The sequence below is a fragment of the Xiphophorus hellerii genome, chromosome 9 (assembly GCF_003331165.1).
Source record: "Xiphophorus hellerii strain 12219 chromosome 9, Xiphophorus_hellerii-4.1, whole genome shotgun sequence".
Classification (NCBI taxonomy): domain Eukaryota; kingdom Metazoa; phylum Chordata; class Actinopteri; order Cyprinodontiformes; family Poeciliidae; genus Xiphophorus; species Xiphophorus hellerii.
Window position 1 is genome coordinate 9,788,736 of NC_045680.1, and position 24,491 is coordinate 9,813,226.

Below are 24,491 nucleotides of genomic sequence, written 5' to 3' on the forward strand. Positions count from 1 at the left end.
AGATATTTTTCCCTTACCATATTAAACTGTCCCCACATCTTCCTCCTCCAGCGTTTGGCCAACTCCAAGGCCCATACATCACGCTTCATCAGTGCCAACCTTCCCTGCAACAAGTTCAAGAACCGGCTGGTCAACATCATGCCCTATGAGACCACCCGTGTCTGTCTGCAGCCAATCAGAGGCCTGGAAGGGTCTGACTATATCAACGCTAGCTTCATTGATGGATACAGGTGAGAGAGCTGGAACAAACAGATGAGATAAGATCACGACAAGACAAATGTAAATGGTTTCATCATAGATTTATCATAAACAGGCAACAGAGGGCATACATCGCCACGCAGGGCCCTCTAGCAGAGACTACAGAAGACTTCTGGAGAATGCTCTGGGAGAACAACTCCACTATAGTAGTCATGTTGACCAAACTTAGAGAGATGGGCCGGGTAAGCATTATATTATTTTGCAATTTAAATAAAGCAACAACTTGGTAAAAAAAATTTAACTCAATTGATGACAAACACATTTGTTCCTACAGGAAAAGTGTCACCAATACTGGCCGGCAGAGCGCTCTGCCAGGTATCAGTACTTTGTGGTAGATCCCATGGCGGAGTACAACATGCCTCAGTACATCCTTCGGGAGTTCAAGGTCACAGATGCCAGGGTGAGAAATACACTGCTTAAGGATGTACTTTATGGGATTTCTTGGTCACAGTATATAAAGGCTCAAGAAAATATTGCTTTTTTTTCTTCTTATAGAATTCTGATATTTCACATTGCTGAAAAGACTATAATAAAGTTAGTCATTATATTAATACTATTAGTTTGTGGGAAAAAATCCCTTATACCTGTCCTTTTCAAATGATTGTAATTGCAGCCCTGTACAAAGCCAAATGTCAGTCTCCAAGTTGAGTTAAACCAAAGTTGTTGAAAAGAGGTTGTTTGGTCAACAAAAACACTGTTGAGAGCTATTGAACTTAAGTGAATATTCATGAATAAAACAAAGCTATGAAGTTTTTTTTATTATTATTATTTTATTTTTGAACTGTTTTGTGGGTGCAAGAAAAGACTACTTTTGAATTGGCAGTTTTGCCATGAAGTCTTCAAAAGTTTGAAAGAGTTTGGCAAAAAAAAGAAAACTCTATTGAAAAATAATTGAATTTAGAGACTTTATACCTTATTTTCTTTTCTAAAGAACAAAAATGTAATTTTTTATCAATTAGTTTATTTTCTTTTTTATCTATTTGATCTTTTCCAAAAAAAAAGAACATGTCACAACTTTTGTGTACATTATATAACTTGGAATTCTGACTTTGTATAGGACCTGTGATTATTGGCACTAAATTTTGATGCCTTCAATTCAGTTATGTAATGGTAAAAAAATTAGTAGTGTTTGTATTACATAAGCTGTATTTAGCATAGAATAGTTCAGTCCTTTTTGAACAACTGAATTTGTTAAAATGCAAAAAAAAGAGAATCACACTACCACATCAAGCAACAACTTCACATTCATGTTGTTTAATGGTTGGTGCAACATAGAGACAGTAAAACCTGGCTGCACTAGCAGTTTTAGGACAAATATATTGTGCTGCAAAAATCTCAATGTCTGTCTCCTTGTTTTTAATCAGTTATACTTTCTTTCTCATATAAAATTAATTTTCAATGAAATTTTTTCATAGGACATTGTAAAAGGAATATTACAAAAAAACTTGATGTCAGATTTTCCTGAAATAAGATGTCACATCGTCTATGAAAATGATAAGAGATCTGGATCCAACTTACAGTCATTCTTTTGACAGGTTTAAACCTGTTGTACACCACTCAAATTCTACCTTCTGATTTTTGTACCAATTAGATCAGACAGCAGAAAAGTTGCAAGGAATATTTTTCTTCAAAAACATGGTGACTTATCCAGTGACTTTGCAGGTAATGTGGTAGGTAGTTGCAGAAGTAGTCTTTACATTGATAATGAGTCATACATCTAATCACATGCATTTTGCGCATTGAGAGAAAAATCTTATGTGAGAAAATTACGCTTAGTCTCTGTTTTAACATACACAGCAAGATCTGCACTCACACATTTACAAAATCATTCACTGCTATTTGTATAACACCTAACAGGACTGACCTTCTCATCAGATACCTATCCAAGGGCAATTTGGTGCTTCTACCATAAATTCATACCTGCACCATCTTACGTGTTATAAACCAAGCACATTTCACATGCGTGCAATTGCTTTAGCATAATTTATAAACAAATTGTCTTAAGGACTGGCCTCTGTTTCCATTTCAGAGGTTTCTTGCGGCATGCGGAATTATCACACTGCTCAACTGTAGCCAAGAGACAGTCTGAGCTTATCGCTGTTATGGAAACAAAGCAGAGAGATGAAGATGATAGTAGTGTGAACCGAGCTGTGTGTGTATGTGGGTATGTTTGTGAAGATAGCCCCATTTTATTATGCATGCATGCACATGTGAAGGTGTTTTTTAGGTTGCATTTAATCGCACATACCGTAACAGAGGTTTGCTTGTTTTTGGGCTCGCAAGTATGCCTGTATGTGTTGCCACATGCCTCTGTTCAGCAAGAGCATAGACTTCATGCGGTAATGGCATAGACTCTATGCCTCAACACTTGCATCTAGAGAGGCAGTCACGTATTTAATCACACAATTTGACACGCCATGTGGGCCCTCAGGTTGTGTGTTAAATTTTCGTCCTTTTTTAGTTTTTTCTGCTTCTGTATTTTCTCCAGCATGCTCGGATTATTGTGTAATTGTCTTTGCCCCCCTTTCATTGTTAATCCTTTTGCTGAGACAAAATGTTTTAAGGGGAAAAACAAAGGCACCGAAAGAAAAAAAACACATGTGATGGGTCATAAAACATGCAACGAAACACAAGACGATAAACAAAGAGAGTCGGAACACGGAGCTTAACTCATTATGATCACCGTGTTTGTCAAGTGCGGTAAGGTAGGAGAGCGCATCTTGGTGGCAGCAGTGCAGAAGTAAACAGTACAAGAAGTCAGATTCAAGACAGCAATTATGCATATCCTTTGACATACAGTAGCTTCACACATACCATCGCCATCTGTAATACACGGGAATCAATGGCTTATGGAAAAAGTAAACCAAATACTTGTTTTCTTCTTTTAACAATCCTGGCTTTTCCCCTTCATGGCACAATAGTCTTTTGGAACTTTTTCTTGACTGTCTAGGTTTTCAGGTAGTAACAATGAATATCCAGTATTGTACCTGAAGTGTATTGTAGTCCAAGTGATTTCAGTTTGGAGAACTACTAAATTGTTTTCATTTTTATTGGTAAGACTGCATGCTTTTGAACAACTTCTGCAATCTGTTGAAACACAACAGTGCAAAACAGATTTTGCCAAGTCTACCCTGGTTAAATATACTTTGGTTTCATATCAATTCACCCTTAGCCTTTACATTATTTAAATTCTCTCATGTATTTGAATTGAATTGTTTCAATCAGTCAATCAAGTTTGTTTGTATAGCACATTTCAGCAGCCAGTTTCTTTTACTGCCTATAAACAAGTAAATATGAAGAAAGACCAACACTGCAAAGCACAAAATGTGAAAGGGGTTTAAATCACATCCAAACATCTGATGTAAAAGTGAAGCAAAGTTTCACTGTATAGCATTTATTGGATCAAGCTCAGTGTGTTCAGATCGTACCCTCATATTGTACCTACAACTTGTCATATCAGCCCACCCACTTCCATTTCATACCTATAATCATCTTTCATACCTAAGCACAGCATCAGTATATTCTTCAGTATTGATAAATTGAATTCAAAAATTTTATGTGTAATTTGTATGTTCATTTTTCTGAGTCTTTGATAAAACCTTTTTTTTTTGTTTATTTTTGGTTCACGTTGCCATTTGGGCCACTTGACTGGTGGAATATGACAGATTTTGAGCAAGTCAGATCAAGACAAGCGTGAGTACCCTCTTGTGGGTAGATAGCTTTTTGGAGACAGACAACTACATTTCCTTACAGTAGACCATGAGTGGGATATAGAAAGAAAAATTATAACTGGTTTGTTAAAGTGGTTAAGGAATGTCCTTCTGTAGGTATGATTTTGGTACCAAATTTCTTTTGCAGATGGTGCCAAGTTTTGATTTATTCGTTTATTTAATAACAATCTTATTCCATAAAAAAGCAGGTTATCTGAAAGACAAAAGAACATCCGACTTTGCCATCTCAGTGTAAATATATGTAGTGGGACTGTATAACAATGGCACAACGTGTCTGCCTTGAAGTTTGTTGTGCAGAGAGGTGAGAAACTACAAGAGAAATGAACACCTGGTTGTCTTAATTACTGGTGGCATCAAGCAGAGAGCCTGTCTGTATAAAACTGCTAGTCTCTGCTGACTTTCTTGACTAATTTGTTCTACCTTTGACAACTTGAAAAGAACTTTGCTTCACAAGGACAAAAGTATTGACTGTGCGCTCTGTCATACTGTATAATAAGCTCTCGAAAAAACCTAGATCACTCCCTATGTCCCCATGCAATCCTGCCTCAATTTCAAATTGTGTTCAGATGTTTTTGTTTGCATACAATGCTCCATCTGTGTCCTGTTGTAAAACTGTTAGAAATGCTATTTTTTCACAGTTTTTTTGTTGTTGTTGTTGTTGTTGTCCAAGTTTTCTTCCTGAGTTGTTCTTGCCTCTCACCTCCTCCTTTCTGCAAACCTATCAAGCTGCCTTATTGATCACATTGCAGGATTATCCTATTCAACACACTGAAGTCTCTGAGAAGTTGCTTGTCATGGCAGATACAATATTGATTCGTTTACCTGGGCCTACTTTTGACACGCACAGATACATTGTGAAACATGGGGGAAGTGGGAACAATCTGGTGTGGGGTAAATGGAGAAAAAACTAACTGAATCCACTTGGGAACAGTTTGCATCCATCCATCCTTTTTCTGTTCACCCTGTGTCCCTAATGGGGTCGGGAGGGTTGCTGGTGCCTATCTCCAGCTACGTTCCGGGCGAGAGGCGGGGTACACGCTGGACAGGTCACCAGTCCGTCACAGGGCAACACAAAGACATACAGGACAAACAACCATGCACACACACACTCACACCTAGGGAGAATTTAGAGAGACCAATTAACCTGACAGTCATGTTTTTGGACTGTGGGAGGAAGCCAGAGTACCCGGAGAGAACCCACGCATGCACAGGGAGAACATGCAAACTCCATGCAGAAAGACCCCGGCCTGGAATCGAACCCAGGACCTTCTTGCTGCAAGGCAACAGTGCTACCAACTGTGCCACTGTGCAGCCGGAAACAGTTTCCATATATATATATATGGGCGTGTGTGTGTGTAAATATCAGATATTTTTCTGGTTACCTGCAATGCATGGTTCCATTATTTTTTAACCAACATCTGATATTGATGATGGGAGAGGCAGGCCAGTGTTCAAAGTCTCGTCCTGCACATTCCAGAGATTCTCTATAGGGTTTGATCCGGACTTTGTGGTGGCCAATCTGTGTAAAATGGTATCTCGTGCTCCCTGAACCACTTATTTACAATTTGAGCCAGTGAATCCTGTCATTGTCATCTTTAAATATGCTCGTGACATTAGTGAAGAAAAAATCAACTGATGGAATAACTTAGTCATTCAGTATGTTCAGGTGGTCAGATGACTTCTCAATGTGGCTAAACTTGAACCTGACCATCTGCACCAACTTTAGAACACAGCACTGCCCCCCATAGGCTTGAACAGGAGACTTTAGGCAAGATGGGTGCATCACTTCATCTTACTCTCTTCTTACTCTGATGTGCCCATCTCTCTGGAAGAGGGTAAATCTGGGGTCATCGAGACACACAACCTTCTTCCATCTCTCCAGAGTCCAATTTTTATTCTCCCTTGTAAATTGGAGCTTTTTTTCAGCAGCTAGCTTTCCTGATAAGTAGTTTTCTTATGGCTATGCAGATGTTCAGTCCCAATCCCTCGAGTTAACTTGAATTCAGTTTATTTGTATAGTACCAATTCACAACAAATGGCATCTTTAGGCACTTCACAAAAGAAAACAAGTTCCCCTTGCATTGTGCATGTGGAAATGTTCTTACATATAAACGTAACCTGTAGTTCTGCTGTTGTTTTTCTTCGATTTGTTTTCAACCACCATAGAAGTGATTGGCAATCAAGATTATTCTGGATTTTTTTCGACCAGATTTCTTCCTCTAATGGTTACAATGGTTTCCCACTTTTTCTTTTTCTTTTTAATAATGTGTTGAACAGTTCTCAACAGTTTTAGTAGTTTCTGCAAGCTTAGATGTTTTCTTTGCTTGATGCATGCCAATGGTTTGTCCTTTCTTAAACAGATCTTAAACGCTTTTTCCACAACCGTGGCTGTGTCTTTCGACCTAGTTCTTTTTGAAATGAGAAACTATTCATTGCATCAGCAGGGGTTAAATTGCTTGCTGGTGAAATTTCATCACCCATGCATTAATTATACAATAATTATCTGACCTATTTTCTTAGTTATTTTAAATGTCGACTTTTTTTTTTGTTCGCCCTGTGTTTCTATTTTAAATGTCTTCAATGAGAGCAAAGTGGAACTGTCATCAAATTCCTTGTTTGAATGGACAAACTTGCCAAATAAAGCTTATTCTTATTGTCCACTTTATCTTCATTTTATTTTGCAGGATGGCCAGTCCAGGACAGTAAGGCAGTTCCAGTTTACTGATTGGCCAGAACAAGGTGTACCCAAATCCGGAGAGGGATTCATCGATTTTATTGGCCAGGTTCATAAAACCAAGGAGCAGTTTGGACAAGATGGGCCCATCTCTGTACATTGCAGGTAATGTGTCATATGTTATTTCATGCACAAAGGGTTGCAAACAAGTCACTGTGTAATTAGCCATTTTCTAGTTTTAAAGCAAGTATCCCAAATAAATATGTTGAAACATAATATATAATTAACATGCAGTTATTTTTATTTAGCTTTAGTTTTTTCAGCCAGTTTTCTGCAAACATTACTACGCTTTACCAACTTTTATTTGGAAGCATATTTTTGCTATATTGTATTTCAACAAATGCTCATGTTGATGGACTTGGAGAACAAAATTGTTCTAACAAAAGATAAGCTTTGGTCTATGTAGCACTGTACAGTGCACAAATACTGTAGTTCTATAGTGTGAGCATTTTATGAGGTATATGGCAGTAATAAAATTCAATATTTTCATTGTTGGCATCCTGGTAGCAACGTGTATTTATAAGCCTCAATTGTATATTGTTTTTATATTTCTTAAAATCCTCACATTATGGCACCTAATACATAGATGGATTCTCCTAAAACATAAGCTATAAAATGTTTTGCCCCCCACACCCTTTTCAAAAACATTTCATTACATTTCTTTAAAATATCAGCCCTTAAAGAGATTAATAAAAAGTGAATAGTAAATTGTGGTTTAGTTAACATTTAATTTTAACCCCAAGTTGAACTCCAAAGACATAATCAGGGTCAGATAACCCCTGTAGATATTTTTTGTTTCTTTGGACAGCTCCTTTTGCAGTGGAGTTCTAACTCCATGATTCCTCCTCAACTTTTTGCTGCTGTGGAACGCAACCTCTGCTCCTGAACGGGTTCTTCTACATAATTGAAAAGTCTCAGACGAGGCTTAGTATTTGAAAAAGCGGAGATGATAAAATGAGAGCCCTTCTCATGGTTTTTGTGACCATTTCATGTTGCATTTCTTTTTTTTATGCTTGTGCTTCCAAGGAGACTTACATCATTAATTTGGCCAGCTGGATTAGGGTAGGAAGTCAGATTATGTATATTCATTGTTAGACCTTGAAGAAGAGACATCTCAAAGGTTCTGACTTCCTGTCGATTTACAATAAATTTTGTGTGCGTCTCTGGTTTAGCATGAGCTACAAGGCTAGAAAAAAGAAAAGCAGTGTGAACTTTGATACATGTTTTTGTTGTACCATTGGGGTTGAAAAATAAATGCATGGTGTGTTGACAGAATTATTTCTTTTTTCATAAAGACATTTGACTATTGAGCCAGGTAGTCATTTCTGCTTTACATTACTATCACATAAGCACCATTACATCATGAAGCATGACATCAGCTTCCTTGTGTTAAAATCAAAAATGATGTCACCCACTTGAAAATGATCCTCTGGGGGTTGTAATATGTGTAACGGAAGCTCCAAAACATTTTACCCTTCTGTGAGACTGTTGAAAAGGGGAAGGTTTTCTTACTGTGTTTGGTGTAGGTATTGCAGCACGGCTATAAAAAAAAAAAGGCACTCCGCTTATCAAATCCAAGATTCGCATACCTGCTCCTTTTAATGATCACATTAAAAATCCTAAACGTTTTTTGAATTAACTAATGTCAGTTTACTGCAAACATTACTGCATTCTGAGCAAGGAGTGTCAAAGTCATTTTAATTTTGCGTCAAATCAAGATCTTGCATGTTCTCAAGGGCCAGAATCTATTAATAAAATCCATGAACAAACTGCAAGAATATTAATAAACAGCTGTCTCTGCATCTGATAAGTACTCTGAGATTTAAACAATATTGAACACCTTTTCACATTGATCAGTCCCTAAATGATGTTGCAATTGTTTCTCAGATTTTTTGTTGAAAATGTTCAATAATTTTATAATTATGGATTAGTGTGAAAAATTTTGAGGATTTGTTGATTTTGTGTGAATTTCCACGATTGCAAAATCGTGAAAACCGAGTCTGGAGGGCCACATAAAAAGCTTCCATGGCCCAGATTTGACCCTTGTGCCTTGAGTCTGACACGCATGCTCCAACACACAATATACAAAATAACTATAAGCCATGTCTTTATGTAAATTACGATGCTTTGCAAAAGCATTTCTGTGCAGTGGTAACCTTTTTCAGGTTGTTATGACTCAACCTCTACCTTGAATGTGTTTTAAAGGGATATTATGTGATAGACTAACCCATAATAATCATATAATTGAAAAGCTGAAATAGAAGGATATGTTTAGAAAATGTTTTACAAATGCAAAACTGAAAAATGCAGCATATACAAATGTTCACCCCCTGATTCAGTACGTTGTCAAGCCAGGTTTTGCTGTAATTAAAGCTCTAAAGTGTTTTGTCATGTGCCTTTCCAAGCTTTATATACGTTGAGACACACATTTTTGCCAACTGTCAGATTAGATAGGCAGTGTCAACATTAAAGTCTTGCCACAATTTCTATGTTGGATTTAGGTCTGGAGTTTGACCAGATCTAACATATATCTCTTGACTAAAACCATTCATTTGTAAGTGTGGACATGTTTGAGGAGACCTATCCTGCTGAAAGTTAATACTTGCTACAGTTTAAAGTCTTTTAGATGCTCTAATAGCTTTACTTTCTGAATTGCCATGTGTTTACTGCCTTTAATCTCGCCAGCAACTTTAACCATCTTCAGTGTCTTAAAAAAGCAAAGTAATCGCTACAGCTTGATGCTGCAAGCACTATACTTCAAAGTGGAAATGGTTTGTTCAGGGTGATGTGCAGTGGTAACTTTTGCACTTTGCTAGTTTCCAAAAAGTTACATTAAGGTCTCATCTTATACAAGTTTGGCTGTGTTATGCCTTTTGGAAAACTGAAAATGGGCTTTCTGTCCATATGAAAAATCCTTTCCTTGCCCAGTTTGTCAGCTTGGATACATGGTAATTACTTGGTAGATTTGCAGTTGACATTTAAGGCATTAAATTTTTTAGGACCGACCTTCATTTGACTTTTTGCAAGAAGGTTTTTATTTGTAGAAAGCTTTGAAATCCATCTCTTATTTCTCCACATCTTTGTGTAGATAATCCCTAAATAAAGATGTGTTTGTGTGTCCACAAACACTTTAGAGTCAATGGAAAAATGTGAAAGGGGTGAATAGTTTCACAAGCTACTATATGTTAAATACCTCAAAATACAAAAGCCAAGTAATTGCATAGGTTTAGTTGCTATTTTTATATTTTTATGTCTGATATTCATATGTATTTTGTTATTCAGGATCTAGGATATTGAGGTCTAGGAAGAAAAATCTGGACATCTGTCATATGAGAGTTTTTGAGTAGAGAAGACTAAAATAATAGTAAATAGACAAAATCCAGAAAATCAGCCAAATAATATGGTTGTCAGACTGCTCTTGTGTTGAAGAGTTCTTATTTTGAAAACATATTTTTTGGGGAAATGGATTTTTGTTTTTATTTTGCAGTATAGCAGCCACCTTTCTCTTTTTTTCTTTTCCCCTCCTCTTCTGGGCTTTCTTATCTTCACGAGAAGAGCTTATGTCTCCCTTTTCTCTTACTCTTGCGCTTTCCATCACCAGACTTCCCAGTCTGTCATCTGCCTATTCCTTAATCCTCTCGCTCGCTCTTCTTTCCCATCCAGCCATTCTCTTGGATCTTTTTCCTCTAGCTTTGCCTCCTCCCCTCCTTTACTCTCCCTCTATCTAATAGCACCACATGCTTTTTGTTATTAATTGCATGAATACGTCCTGTGAATGGGGGGACACCAAATCCTCTCAGTCTGCAGTGGCTCACCGCTCTTTAAGATATGGATCTGGAGAGGAGGAGGTTGAAGGAGAAGTCCCAGGAAGCATCTTTGGGTGAGCTAGGATTTTGCACCTGATGGAGGGGCGATTGTATGCACTGCGTGATTAGAGCGCTGTGTTTGCTATTGTTTAGATTTGGTGAAATAATATGAGCAGCATTTGTCGACCAACACACACACCCAGTTGTCAGCTACAGTGTCTGCAACCATCATTTTCACTCCTCATCCTACAAAGTGGCATCAAAGGCAAGAAGCTCAAATAAATCTGTTGTCATATCAATTATTGTTCCATTGGTGATGTGGAAGTCATTTCGCAGCAAAGCAGCTTACAGGGCCAACTCTCAAGTATTTCAGTTAAAACTTGAGCTGTATTTCTGGGAACCAGCAGCAGGCTAGGTTTTTTTTTCCTTCCAACACATGGAAAGAGGCGCTTAATGAGACTAAATGTTGTGTGTATGTGTGTGATTTGCAATGTGTGCATGTGTCCTTGAGGACAAGAATGGAGGCACATGTATAAGTGGATTCGCAGGGTTCTTGCATGCAAATTGTCTCCTTGCTGCCATTGTTCTTGTTACCTTGAGCATCATTTCTTGCTTTGGATTTTTGTTGCTTTCTAGGAAGTCAGAGCTATCAACATGCGGAGATTTTACAACTCTGCATGTTGATATCCTTCTGTTCCTTGATAATCCTTCTGTTTGTCATGAGGTGTATTTTATGAAAAGTTTGAATTTTATAAAATTTGAACTTACCTTTCAGGTGTAATTTGAATGCAGAAGGAATTATAAGGACACAAGGGAAACATAGACCAACTTGACCCAAATAAAGCAGAATATCATCAAACAGTTAATTCACTTCAGTAATTCATTCAAAAAGTGAAATTCAGATATTTGACAGATTTATTAAACACAAAATTATATATATATTTTTCCTTTAGATTTTCATAATAATGGCTTAAAGGATAATGATTCTCAAAAATTATGTTCCTCATAAAATTTAAACAAAAATGTACATAGAAATAAATTTTAAAAAATTTATTTAAAGGGAGAAAGTTTAGGCAAAAATTTACATGAAAAGCAGAAATTCAGTGTTCAGTATGGGCAAGAGTGCTGAGTTGACCGCTGCTCAAAAGGTTATTAACTCTTTTGAGAAGGGTTTCAGGAGGGTCATTGCTAAAATATCTTGCTATTCTCAAGGATATAAATGGAAAGCTAAGTGGAAGAAAAAAACTGCAGCTGAGAAAAGGTTTACAAACAACAGTGATAGACACAGCCTTAAAAGATGTGTGAAACAAAGACGTAAAAGTGTTTGGAAGAGATTCATAGTATGTAGACTGTGGTTGGAGTTCATCAAAGCTCGTCAGACACACACACACACCCGTTCAAGACATAGGTTACAAGTGTTACATTTCTTGAGTTAAGCTACTGCTGAACCAGACACAATGTCTCTGGTTACTGACTGGTGCAAAATCCACTTTTTGGATTAAAGTGAAGAAAGTAAATTTTGCATTTCAATTGGAACATTAAGATCCCAGAGTCTGGTATTTAAAAAAAAGACAGCCGTCTAACAGCAGGATTTATAGCACTTCACACTTTCCTCTACTGAAGAGCTTCATGGAGATGCTGATTTCATTTCTCCAACAGAACTTGACACCTACCCACACTTCCTAAAGTATTAATATTTGGTTTAATGACCATGGGATCACTGTTTAATTGACCAGCAAACGTGTCTGCCCTAAAACCAAAAGATGATCTGGTGGAGGAGGATGAGATACACCAGACAGCAATGTACATGTGCTCAAGGTTATTGTTAAAGCAGCTTTGGCTGATCGCCTTCTTGCATGTAAAGGGAGTATTAGTCATGTATTCAGTGCACATATTGTATAGTGCCTGGGCATCATTTTCAATGCTTTTTTCAAAGGTCTTGACTTTTCTGAAAAACAGAATGATTGAAATAAAGTCACTTTTCATTCATAATTTATTGATATGGACCCACACTCGTTCCAGGACAGGTGTTTTTTTTTTTTTTTGTATGTGTCTGCAATGAGCACAATTCTTCATCTTTTTTGTTTCTCTTGCATGATTCTTAAATCTAGCGCTGGAGTGGGAAGAACTGGAGTCTTCATAACCCTCAGCATCGTCCTGGAGAGAATGCGTTATGAGGGAGTGGTAGATATCTTCCAAACAGTGAAGATGCTCCGGACGCAGAGGCCAGCTATGGTCCAGACTGAGGTGAGAAATTTTCCAAGACCGACAAAAAGTTGAACACTTTCTTTTTGGTGTAAATGCTAAACAGTTACTGATGCTTTTTTTTTTTTTTTTTTTTTCTACAGGACGAATACCAATTTTGCTATCACGCAGCTCTGGAGTACTTAGGAAGCTTTGATCACTATGCAACGTAAAAAGCCATCTCCTCCCCTCAGAATCCTGTTGCCCCCTCCTCTCCCAACTCAACGGTTTCCTGAGCCATAGAAACGTTTCAAATTTGAAATGACAGCGGTTGATCATTTTACCACTGCTTGTTCAGAAACACCAAACAGGATCCTGTAAATTTTTAGAAAATAATACCCGATACGACCAGAAAAAGAGAAATTCCAATTCAGACTCAAGGCAGAGAGGAAAATTGCCCATGATTTCAACCTCAGACAATTTTCAGCAACAAGCAACCAGAGGCTGTGGCTCACGCTGTGGGATGGGTATCAATCAAAGTGTCGGACTGCTTACCTTACCTCAAGTGTTTCAGTGGAGGAAGTTGTAAACATTCGTGGACATTTCTCTTCTAAAAAATATCTTTATGATGCAGCGGCAACAAACAACCGCAATCGAAGGAAAAATGGAGTGAAAATCAAAGAGAAGCAGGTGGATGTAGCCAAGACTGGGACATATGCCTGTTTTGGATGTAAAAAAAAAGGGTTTAAGTGTTTCTATTGACTGTTTTTGAGTTTTATTCTGAGAAATGGCCAAACCGCTGCGATTCCTAGGTTTCCCAAACTTTGGTCATTTGGTCATCAACTGAAACAGAACAAGAAAACCGGCCATTAAAAGGAAACCTTGAGTTTCTACACAATTCTACATACAATTACATTATGAATAGTTGTGCAGAAAACGTCCTCTTCAATTTAAGAAAATGTCACCAAACTGCCTGTAAGCACAAAGAGCTTTAAGAAAGCACACTCCCAGTGGTGGTCAAAAAGAAAGCAGCAGCACATATCGTAAATTTGTTCCATTGTATTAATGTGTAAAGCCTGCTTCCTAAGCCAGGTGACCCTAGTAGAGTTAAAATCTCACCAGGATATTTCCAGTAAAAACTTCCTCCAGAAAAAATGGCAAAGATTACGGGAAAACCATGTCAGTTGTAAGAATTTTTGGCTTTGCCTCTCATGTGGATGATGCAAACAGTAACCTTGTCCCATGTTTTTTAACAATCTCGTCTCTCTCTTGAACCATGGCGCCAAGGGGCTGATGCAGAAAACATCCACCTTCAGTCCAGTGAGGAGAAAAAGCTTTGGAAGAACCAAACAAAGAAACGCTGCCAAATTTGGGCCTTTCTTTGTGTACAGTGACCAACAGTCATCATCATTGTTTGGAACTTTTTTGTCTTTTGAGGACAAAAATCTATTTTTCTTTTCTCTCTTTTAGTTCTCTCTTCTGTTAAAAACCAAACATGCTGCTTATCTTGTGTATGCTGAGCGTGTGACTTTTTGGATAAAGAGAAAACTGATGAACAAAAAAAATGCCAGCTCTGCCAACTCCTTGCGCCCAGGTGGGCATGACAGAAACGCATCCACACAACGTCATTGTCCACCGCTGCTTTTTTATCCAGTTTTCATTTTTCCCCAACCTCCTCTATATTCAGCTCTATCATTGTACAAGAAACTCAAGAGCGGCAAAGACCGCCTGCAATTGCAAAGTTGTACATTAACGTTGTTGATGAATTGGCCCCAAGTTTCACTGTCTGTGTGGTTGGTAACTGGTCGACAAACAAAACAAGACGCTTTGGTGTTTTCCCCCTCTATTTTATAGACGATGACCCAGTGGGTGACACAGCCAGAGCAAGTAGCCACGTCGGATCCCGATGCAAAATTTCTCTTGTTACTTGCACATCCCCAGGGCAAAACAGAGAAAAAGCTTGAAACAAACACCCCAATTCAACTGCAAAAAAAGAGAAAATAAAAGCTAAAATCACCAAGTTTTTATGTCAAAGACGGCGCTTTGGTACACATGAGCAAATGGATTCTGTGAGGGCTTTCTGGCAGATGTGCACAAAAAAACCCCACAAAGCTATGGACAGAACTGTGTGTGATCTTTTCTGATTTCCAAAAAAGCCTTATTGTTATTGTAACACTATGAAAACATTAATGTTGTATTATGATGACTTATTTTACATGACATAGTTAGCTTTTATTTTCTGCTTCTGGTTTAGTTTTTTTTTCTAACAGAGATGTGTTTGTCACATTTTTTTTTTAATTAGCAGAAAAAAAGAGAAATGCTTATATGTTCATATTGTGTTAAAAGACATTCTATTTTTTCACCGTAGAAATCCTAAGTATAACATGACAGTGTAGGGGTACATGTATTTCTATATATAGATATAAGGCTATATCTATATAGAGAGATTGATAAATGCCTACTTACGCATGCATATATATTTAAATGCAGAATCAGAAGATATATCCAAACAATTAGTGTGAAATAACATTTTCTTTTCATTCAATTTGTTTTATACCTGTTATCTTTAGTCTTTGAAAATATGTTTGTTTTTTATTATTATTGTTATTATTATTATTGTGTAATTCTGGAGACCCTGAATGTCTCTTCAAGAAACCTGAGGGGATGCCATCTTTGTGTCTGATCTTGTTTTTTGCTTTTGTCCATTGGAATTAACTTGTACCCATAGGGGCACTATTTTGAAACATTGTCCTTCATCATCACTAAACTGTTATGTTTGGTTGATTCTTGTAATCTGTTCTACAACTGTCGGGGTTTCATCACTCAGCATTTTTAATGTCTATATCAGGCCAATGATGTACTGTACCTTGTATGATTCTGTACAGACCGTAACCCTCACAATCTGAAGAAAAATCCTCTTAAAGTTCTCTTTTTTTTACTTATATTTTCAGACATAATGTTACCATTGATTTTATTAGACATCCACTATGATCTAGAGTATATGTGTAAATAAACAAATATATATAGAATATATGTATCATTTGACCCTAAAGATCTCATACTTTTAGTGGGGAACACTAATGCACAGATCAAAGTTCTGCTCATTTCCAGCTTCTTGGTGTTTGTGAAACCTGTTTTCTCAAGCCTTCTTTCTCCAGCTCTGCTCCCTGGTCTTTAATTACCTCTCTTTTCTGCCTTTAATTTCCCCTGCTAGCAGTCAAACTGGGAAACGTGCCAGCCTATGTTCCCACACCCATTGCCTGAATGAGGGGAACACAAATGCGGATCGGTGATCCGCGAGTTGGATTAGACCAATATGTTCTTTCACTCTACCAACTAACCACAAGAATCATTAATCATTTTCAGCATAGAAAACATTTACTAAAGGAGCCTCATAAGAAAAAAACTACAAGGGCATAGATTCCTGGAAGTACTACTTTCCTCAGAGGTATTTCACAGATCTCTGCAGGAATGCCAAATGTCTAACTACCTGCAATCACAAGGTGTTAATCCATTATGTATGATTAGCGAGAACGAAAAAAAAAAAAGGTCATACACGCTTCAGTTGCAACATTTAAAATTATTTTTCTCCCTGTTGCCTTGTATAAAATCATGTTGTTTTTTGTTTAACCATTGTTCATGATGGGATGCAGAAAGAAATCAGAACTCAGATGAAACACAGTAGTGGGATGCAACCAAGGACGGACTGAAACTACCAAAAACATGCTGCAAATTCACGTCGTAAGGTTTCACGATGAACTCTAACCTGTCAGAATTTATAGAGACTGGTTAAAGGGCCAACGCCAAAATTTGAAGCGGTGGAAGCGTCTTAAAGCTTGTGCAATGTGTTATTCTTTTGGTTTCAAGTAAAGAGTTCAAGTAAAGATGCTAACTCTTGAAAACAACCACAAAATTATCTGGAATATGTTGCTAAATATTGTGGAAAGGTTAGGGAGTAACAGTGACCATAAAAAAACTCATTAAAAAGAACTAAGCTTATATAGTACATATCGACAAAAGAACCGAAACTCAGCAAACCATTTTTCCTTTATACAAGGGCCAAGTGCTACCACTTTCAAACTGTTACTTCTAACTGAAACAATAATTGGTTAAAAGCCACTGTGTATGTAGATATGTTGACTTTGTATTAAAGAAATGTTGTCTGAAAACCGTTTTACATGTTTTTTTTTCTGTCTTCCAAAACATTTATCCTGATATTGTATTCAAAAGACTTTATTTATCCCCTGGGGAGCAGTTAAAAGGAGGCACATGGAGTATTCTTAAAAATAAATACAAGATTAAAATAAAAATCTTATTATTCTGGTATTCAGCAAATAGAAGTAATTTTCCTAACGGAAACTGACCTATAACAGTAAATGTTTATTTTCATTCAGTATAAGACAGAGAAGCGTTAATGTCTCTTTTATAGTGCCTTTATAAATCTGATTTCAATAGTAACAAGTTAAAGAGTCATGTAAAAACATATGAAAGCGTTTAAGATATTCACCGTTAGGCTACAGTCACAGTTGCTCTCTTGGCACACATGTTGATATTGTTCATACACTCATGCTATGTCATTGTATGTGTAAATTTCTGTCTTGAAGGGTTTACAGTACTGTCTGCCATGTTATAGGGTCACATATTCATTGTTTCCTCATTCAGCAGGATGTTTCACTCATGTTTTCATGACTTGTCAAGTCTCTTGTTTCTTGACCCATTTTCTTTAAACTGTGTTTTTGGCATCAAATTGTCAGCTCATCCCCCCCACCTCTATCACCAATCAATCCTGTGTGGAGTCGCAGGTTGTGGATCGTCCCTCACGTGCCATGGAGCAAGGCATGGAGCACACTCTAGACAAGGGTGGTCTTTAAAGGATTACTGCTGAGTCAACCCAGCACGAACAATGGCAGTTTTTCTGCCTGAAAGGGATGAAAGTTTGAGAAGTCTTCTGAAAAATATGTTCTATCAGGATGATCTGGCTTAAGCAATATAGTTGATAACCTAGCCTGCAAATACCTGCAACATATCATTCAAAGTCAAAGGAACTTTCATCACGGTGACGGTTATTCAACATTGTTAAAATAATATAATACAGCAAGATCAATATGTACACTTATCAAAGATTCTACTGATAGTCATTCATGAACCAATTAGGACTTTCTTTTCAATTACTTTTCTTTTAAAACAGTAGCCAATGGTAATTCTAATCTGCTAATTTTCAATTTCCTACAATATGCTAAATGGCTAATTCTAGCTTGAACATTAATAGCTTTCAGCTGTCTTATATTTTCATATTTCACTTGTACTCTATAACTTTGTTAGTGCCAATAGAGTTGTTTTGTTTTCATCTCTGGTTTGGAAAAATACGTCAGTACTTCTGTGTGAAGCTTCTATTGAGCTTTGCTTTCATGTCTAACAATCACAGTATGCAGCCTGATGCCTTGGCAACTCAATATTTATTCTCACGCAAATCTTTGGATTCTGCGTGGCAACCATGCTAGTAATATTTTTATCTGTGTTTAATTTCTGAATTAGGAATTATTTTTAAAAGATGTATTAACATAATCAAGATGTTTTCAAAAATGTTCAAATAAATATTTGAATAGATAATTGAATAAGTAAATATAATTACATTAATTCTTTTTGTCTTTTTCCATCTGTTAATGTAGAAATTACTGTTCTTAAGCCTTACTAGTCTAATTGCATCAACACTTGCTTTGTAGCTCAGCAGACTGGAACCTGCATCCTAAAATAAATAAATATGTGAGCCGCAGGAGAAGTGATGAAGCAAACAGATGGTGCATCCTTTTGTTGATAGATGACTTGATTAGCTCCCGCCTATATTTATCCACCAGCCTCTTCACAAACATCCTGGTGTGTCCTTAAGCCCCTCTTGAAGCTTGATAAATGCCAACCAGCCAATCTGATATTGGTGCAGAGGTAAACCCCTCACCTAGTGGTATTTGCTCTCTCGTCTGTCCTCAGGAGAAGGTCTTCAAATAACTGCTAACCTTAAAGTAAAAAATATTAGGTTTGATTGAGTTGAGACCAAAAGTTTTGCATTTCACAATTGTTCTAAACTACTAGATTTCTAATATCGTGTGATTTGTATATAAGAAAGGAGTACTTTTTATAACTACCACAGAAAACTAAATTAAAAGTTTGGCAGGGAGTTTAAGACTCCAAGTATCAAATATTATTAAGCAAAATATCATGGTAACTTTAAAAATATAGATTAAAATGGTTGTAATGGTAAAATATCTTAAAGTGAAAATATATTAATCTATTATTATGACATTAATCAAAAGTATTGGCAAATATAATATACTGCTCAAAAAAATAAAGGGAACACTTTAAGTGTTAAACACCTGTTTAAGTGTTCCCTTTATTTTTTTGAGCAGTGTATATTATGCTTCAAACTAAAAATTAAAGTGGTTATTGTGCCTTTAAAATATATATATTGTAATGACAAAAATATGTATCCTTTGTGAATAAGAACTACTACCTCTTCATTTTTAAATATGTCCCTGAAAAATTGTTGAGCCATCAGGTCAGCAGACTTTCAGAATGTAGAATTATGTCAATGAAATGTCCCTGCCTGGTTGGTAGACCAGAGGAGGTTGTTATGGGAAACCAAAGGCAACAAGCTATCCACAGCTTACATACAAACATGTACAAGGTACTCTAAGAGTAGAGCTTCTGTTGCTTTTCTGCTTTGACCACATTGGTTGTCTTTGAAGCTTGGTCTCATATCCCTATTGTGGATTTCCCTCTGTTCCTTCTTTCCATGACTGATAAATACCCGTGACCCTTGCAGATCAGAGATTCTCTGACCCAGTTGTGCAGCCATACCTGTGTGGCCCTTGTCAAGTTCACTCATATCCTCATTCTTGCCCATTTTTTCTTCTACTATCACATTAACTCAGGGGACAAAATGTTCACTTTCTGCCAAATGTGCCCCAACTAATAGTCGATGCAATGATGAAAAGTATTACCTCACCTGTTAGGTCATACAGTAATGCCTCTCTGGTGTAATTCTGTCATCCTGAAGTAACTTAAAATTGCTTATTCTTCTCTCACTTCTTTGTAGTGTACATTAAAATATATAAACTTGAGCAAACTGAATCCTTTCGACATTTTTAGGTTAGTAAATATTGACCTTGAGAAATAAAATTAGAAAGATATTTATAGACTATGTTTAACAAAGTCTCTGCTGAGAGAAAATGTGTGACCCACTTTATATCCCCTTGTGCCATCAATCCTTTCATCTAGTGACAAAATGTGAAACTGTACATCAAAAAATTCAGTTTAAATTATATAACCTTAACTGAATATGTATCCTCAAAATTGGTATTTTATGAATATTCATTCTGATGTTGCTTACATATAGATTAGATGAAAATATACATGTTAAACCCAGATTATAAACTCTCACTGCAAGCTGTGAAAACATTCGGCAAAGTAGAAAAGTGTTGTCATTTTTCAAAGGGTAATATACACACAATGGCACCTCTTATTTCAAGAAAGATGTTCCTAATTGTCTGTTCTGAGAGATATTCGAGTCCTTTCTGTTGTAACAGTGGCAAGCCAACAGACCGAGTGTGAGGGTAGGCGAGGAAGTGAATTAGGGCAGCGATTATGCAGTGATTCAGACAGCAGCTCATTAGGACCCAGCTAAGCAAGCAATCAACGAATCGATGTGACAGTGGACCCAAAAGCCACAGAAATTTGTAATAAATGGCAAAGCGATAAATTGGATTATCCACAGCCCCGTGGCCAAGCTCTTTCCTTTTGCAAATGACAAATCAATCCAATCACGCTATGAAAGAAGAAAAAAAAAGCCAGAGAACCAGAAAAGGCGCCTTGTGTTGCACCGACTGGGGAGGTTGTCCATCTGAGGAATGCGTCTTGTTAAGGGTGTAGCTATCCAGAGGTCATTTTGGTATGATATTCAGGGCTCTAAAATATTCATGGCAGCCCATTAGATGTTTATGACTGCCATTTATATGGGAAGATTTACCGACATTTGAACTGCAGCCAGAATCATAAACGTGTCAGGCGGGACGCAGTGCTACATGTTTACTGATTTGCTGCGCAGAGCGCAGCTCAGTATGGATGATGTACATGAGCAGCCATGGAGCCCCAATAAATAAAATGCAGAGAGAGTAGAAGATCTTCTAACTCCTTGTGTCTCTTGTACTTGTGTTCAAAGCATGAGCGATGGATCTGCTCCATTAATCCGTCAAATCACTGTCACTGTATGCCACTATTCATAACCAAGAACCAGGATGACATGCTGATGGACAAAGAAGGGAGGATGGATGGTTTATAAACTGTTCAAACATACAACAGCTCAGCTAGTAAAATTGCAATACAAAGATTTGGCATTTTTGTTTTTGCTCTTAACAAAAACAAAAATGCCAAAGGACTTTGCTGCCATCTGCAGGAAAAGGTGTCACATTTCATCATTGTGCCTAAGCAGTTGTTTGCATTCAAGTAATTCGAAGATTAATATAGAAATTATTAAAAAGCTTTGTCTTCTCCAGAGGCTTTTGTGTTCACTATGTTAATTATACCTTTTCAAGAAAATCTATAGCAATATGCTACATCAGTGCCAATGTATGCATTCTAGGTCCTAAAAATAAATGTAATTTTGACTATGATAAAGGAAATATAATTTTACAAAAGCTTAATGAGGATTGAAGAGAAGCCAGTTACCTGCTGTCACGTGGAAGCAGTACATGGGGGAACCTGGAAACTGATAAGACGTAGTTTCAGCATTTGTGGTTTGCTACATCCTGTTATCTGTCTTATGTTCTCTGTTTCTGCTTTGCCGCCTCTGTGTGCAGGCACAGCTGTTCTTTTTGAGGCAAAACACAGAATAAACACAAGCCTTTAAAGCTAGCATAACTTTAAAGGTTACTGTGGTTTACTGTGGAAATTATATATTTAGGGTGAGATGTGTAGTGTTAGTATTTGCAATCACATAGTTGTGCAATAAGCCCATAAATACCACTATGGGGCAGTTTTGTGGAGTGCACAGTTAATAGTTGTCTTGTTGACTTTTTCTCCTACCTAAGTGGTACATGTTCAAAGCTTGGGATCTTGTTTCTGATTTACCCTATTTTAAACTTCTCCACAACTTTATCTATGATGTGTTTATTGTATTCATTGATATGGTCTGTCCACTAATGTTCTCTACCAAACCTCTAAGACCTTCACAAACAGATGTATTTATACAGAGATTCATTTCATCTTTGGACTCTATTTAGTAATTTTGTAATTTAGTGTAATCAATTGTTGAGCCAATTAGCTGTTAATCTAGCACAAACTTTTATTTAGGTGAACCAAGGTAAAGGGGGGTAAGTACATACAGTATGCTCACCAAAATAAATTAATAACCTGCATCCTTTACTTTTTCTCTCACAAATATTCATTATTTTGTGTTAGCCTCAAATAATATACCATTACAATACATTTAAATTTGAGGTAGTGGGGAGAAAGAATGTGAAAAACTTTAAGAGGGATGAATACTTTTACAAGGTACTTTAACATGTTTAGTTAGTTTAGTTTATTACTTCGTCACCTTGTTCTGTTACAATTATTTTTTCTTTTGTTTTAGACTTTGTATCTATTCATCCATCAAAACCTTTAAGTTTGATTTCTAGATTATTTAGGGAATGAAAACATGGGAATGCAGCACACAATTGTGCTCACAGATTACTCTAACACAGCATGTGTATACAGATGAAAGTAGGTTTGACACAGTGGCTGTGAAGAAAGCACAAATCTCATCCTAGGTTTTTGTCACTACCAATTCCCATAAAAGGACAAGGAATGTCACTGGTATAAACGGCTGTTATATAATGCCTTGGCTCTGATTAGAAAAGGTTCTCGCTTTCCAACCGTGAAAGTCCAACAGAAAAGTCTTAAAATGCTTTTCATGTTAGGAGAAAAACAACTTTATAGCTGCCTCTGAAAACTCATTCGGACTTTGGTCTCAGATATCCTGTGGAACCACTGTGTTCATTAGTGTAACATGCCCAGTAGTATCCAGATAATGTTTCCGTAATGGGAAACATGTGAGAATTATGGCAGTGAATCAACCCCCACCATTCTATCTGTTCTTTTTGTGCTCTCAAGCGAATTTTACAGTAATAATTAAGGATACATGAAACCATCTGCACGGGAACCACTAAAGCCTTCTTGTACTCTTGTACATTTGAACACAATGATATCACATCCAGCAGAGTTAGAAGCTGAGAAATTGAGTTTGGGCTGAAAAATGGTGATAATGGGTTATAATTCTAGTTCAACCAGTTCAGGCCAGCCCCCCTACAGGGAGCTGCATGTATTCAGCATTACTTACACTCTGAAATGTGGACATTACACAATTTCTCATCATTCTGTCTCAATATGGTAATAAGAGGTCCAAAAAACGGATGTTTTAGCTGACCAGCAGCATTAATTTAAATTCACCAATTAGGGATTTCAGTCTGCACGTCCCAGACAGTCATTACAGCTTTAGTGGAGTCTTCTTATGCTTCTGCTGAAGACACTGACTTATGCTACATTACATTGTGTAGTAATGTACCATTCTACAGAGCTTAGTTTTATAACTTTTGGAATGTCAAAAGAAAAACATTGTGTGCTCAACCTTTTATTATCAACAACTAAGCACGTTAAACAAGCTGATGATGCAACTTTTTTGATCATCATAAAAGTTGTATCATTATTCTTGTCTATATTAGAGCTCCACAAAATTTGTGGTCTTTGTTATGGACAAAATTCAGGAGTCCTAAGATAAGAAGTCCCCATCAGCCAAACATAAATATTTTGGCCTTAATCAAAAAGCTGACTAGATGTTTAGAAGTCTTCTAGCCTTGTTAGGAGAAGCCAGGTTATGTAAATAAGAGTGACATAAAAAATGGGTCTAGTCATGCCTCAGACAGTGTTTCTATTTCATAATCAGTGAGCTATCCACTTTGAAATCTCCTTTTTTGGACTACAAGTATGTCTTATACTATATTTTATATTATACTTTGGTACCTATGAATGCAGGTGCCTGGATATTAAATTGAAACAGATATTGTCACTTACTGTCTAATTAAGTTGGAGTGCTCAAAGAACATTTAAATTTCATTATCTGATGGTAAGTTGATGCTTTATTTTGAAAAACAAAATTTAACAAGATGGATGAAAAAGTAACATAGCCAATCATGATGAAGCAGAAAAGTCTTAAAGTCTTAGAATTTCACACCACTAATCCCAGTAAATAATATATTGAGAAAGAAGACACATTGAAAACGACAAACTATTTGCTTCCTTTTAGTTTTAAAAACATATCCCAACATAATTTTAAAAAGTCCATCAAGACTTTTTTTCTTGATGAACTTTCCTGTCATACCTCCACAGTATGACAAGATTTGATGTTGAACAAAATCCCCTTTACTTCTTCACTTTTAAACCATAAGTAATATGTTTTCAAAACACCAGCACATATAAGAAGTGGGGAAATGGTGATAGTGAATATTTAAAATCATTTGGTGTCAAGTCACTGGCTCGCTACCAATCATTGGCTACCAGTGACTGGTGGATGGAGAGATGACATCCACCAGTCACTGAGGGTCTGAGGGTCCATTTAATTGTGACCCTCCAAATCCAGTTTCAGATGAATGAGAATTAGACTTTAAGCTGTCTGGTTTATGTTTGCTTATTTATGTTTGTTGATATTTTTTAATTATATAATCACATAGCAAAGTAAAGGCACCGTGGGAG

General features: G+C 36.8%; 1 protein-coding gene across 16 annotated transcripts in view; it reads left to right on the forward strand.

The window, feature by feature from the left end:
• ptprsa (protein tyrosine phosphatase receptor type Sa) overlaps positions 1–16,884 on the forward strand; it is a 259,420-nt gene extending 242,536 nt beyond the window's left edge. For all 16 annotated transcript variants that reach the window (XM_032572235.1, XM_032572242.1, XM_032572238.1 and 13 more), the window contains 6 exons: positions 52–230; positions 314–440; positions 533–658; positions 6,674–6,828; positions 12,641–12,776; positions 12,878–16,884. In XM_032572235.1, the coding sequence (XP_032428126.1) occupies positions 52–230; positions 314–440; positions 533–658; positions 6,674–6,828; positions 12,641–12,776; positions 12,878–12,946 (792 nt within the window). In that variant the 3' untranslated portion in view covers positions 12,947–16,884. The remainder of the gene's footprint in view (positions 1–51; positions 231–313; positions 441–532; positions 659–6,673; positions 6,829–12,640; positions 12,777–12,877) is intronic.
• The last annotated feature ends 7,607 nt before the right edge of the window (positions 16,885–24,491 follow it).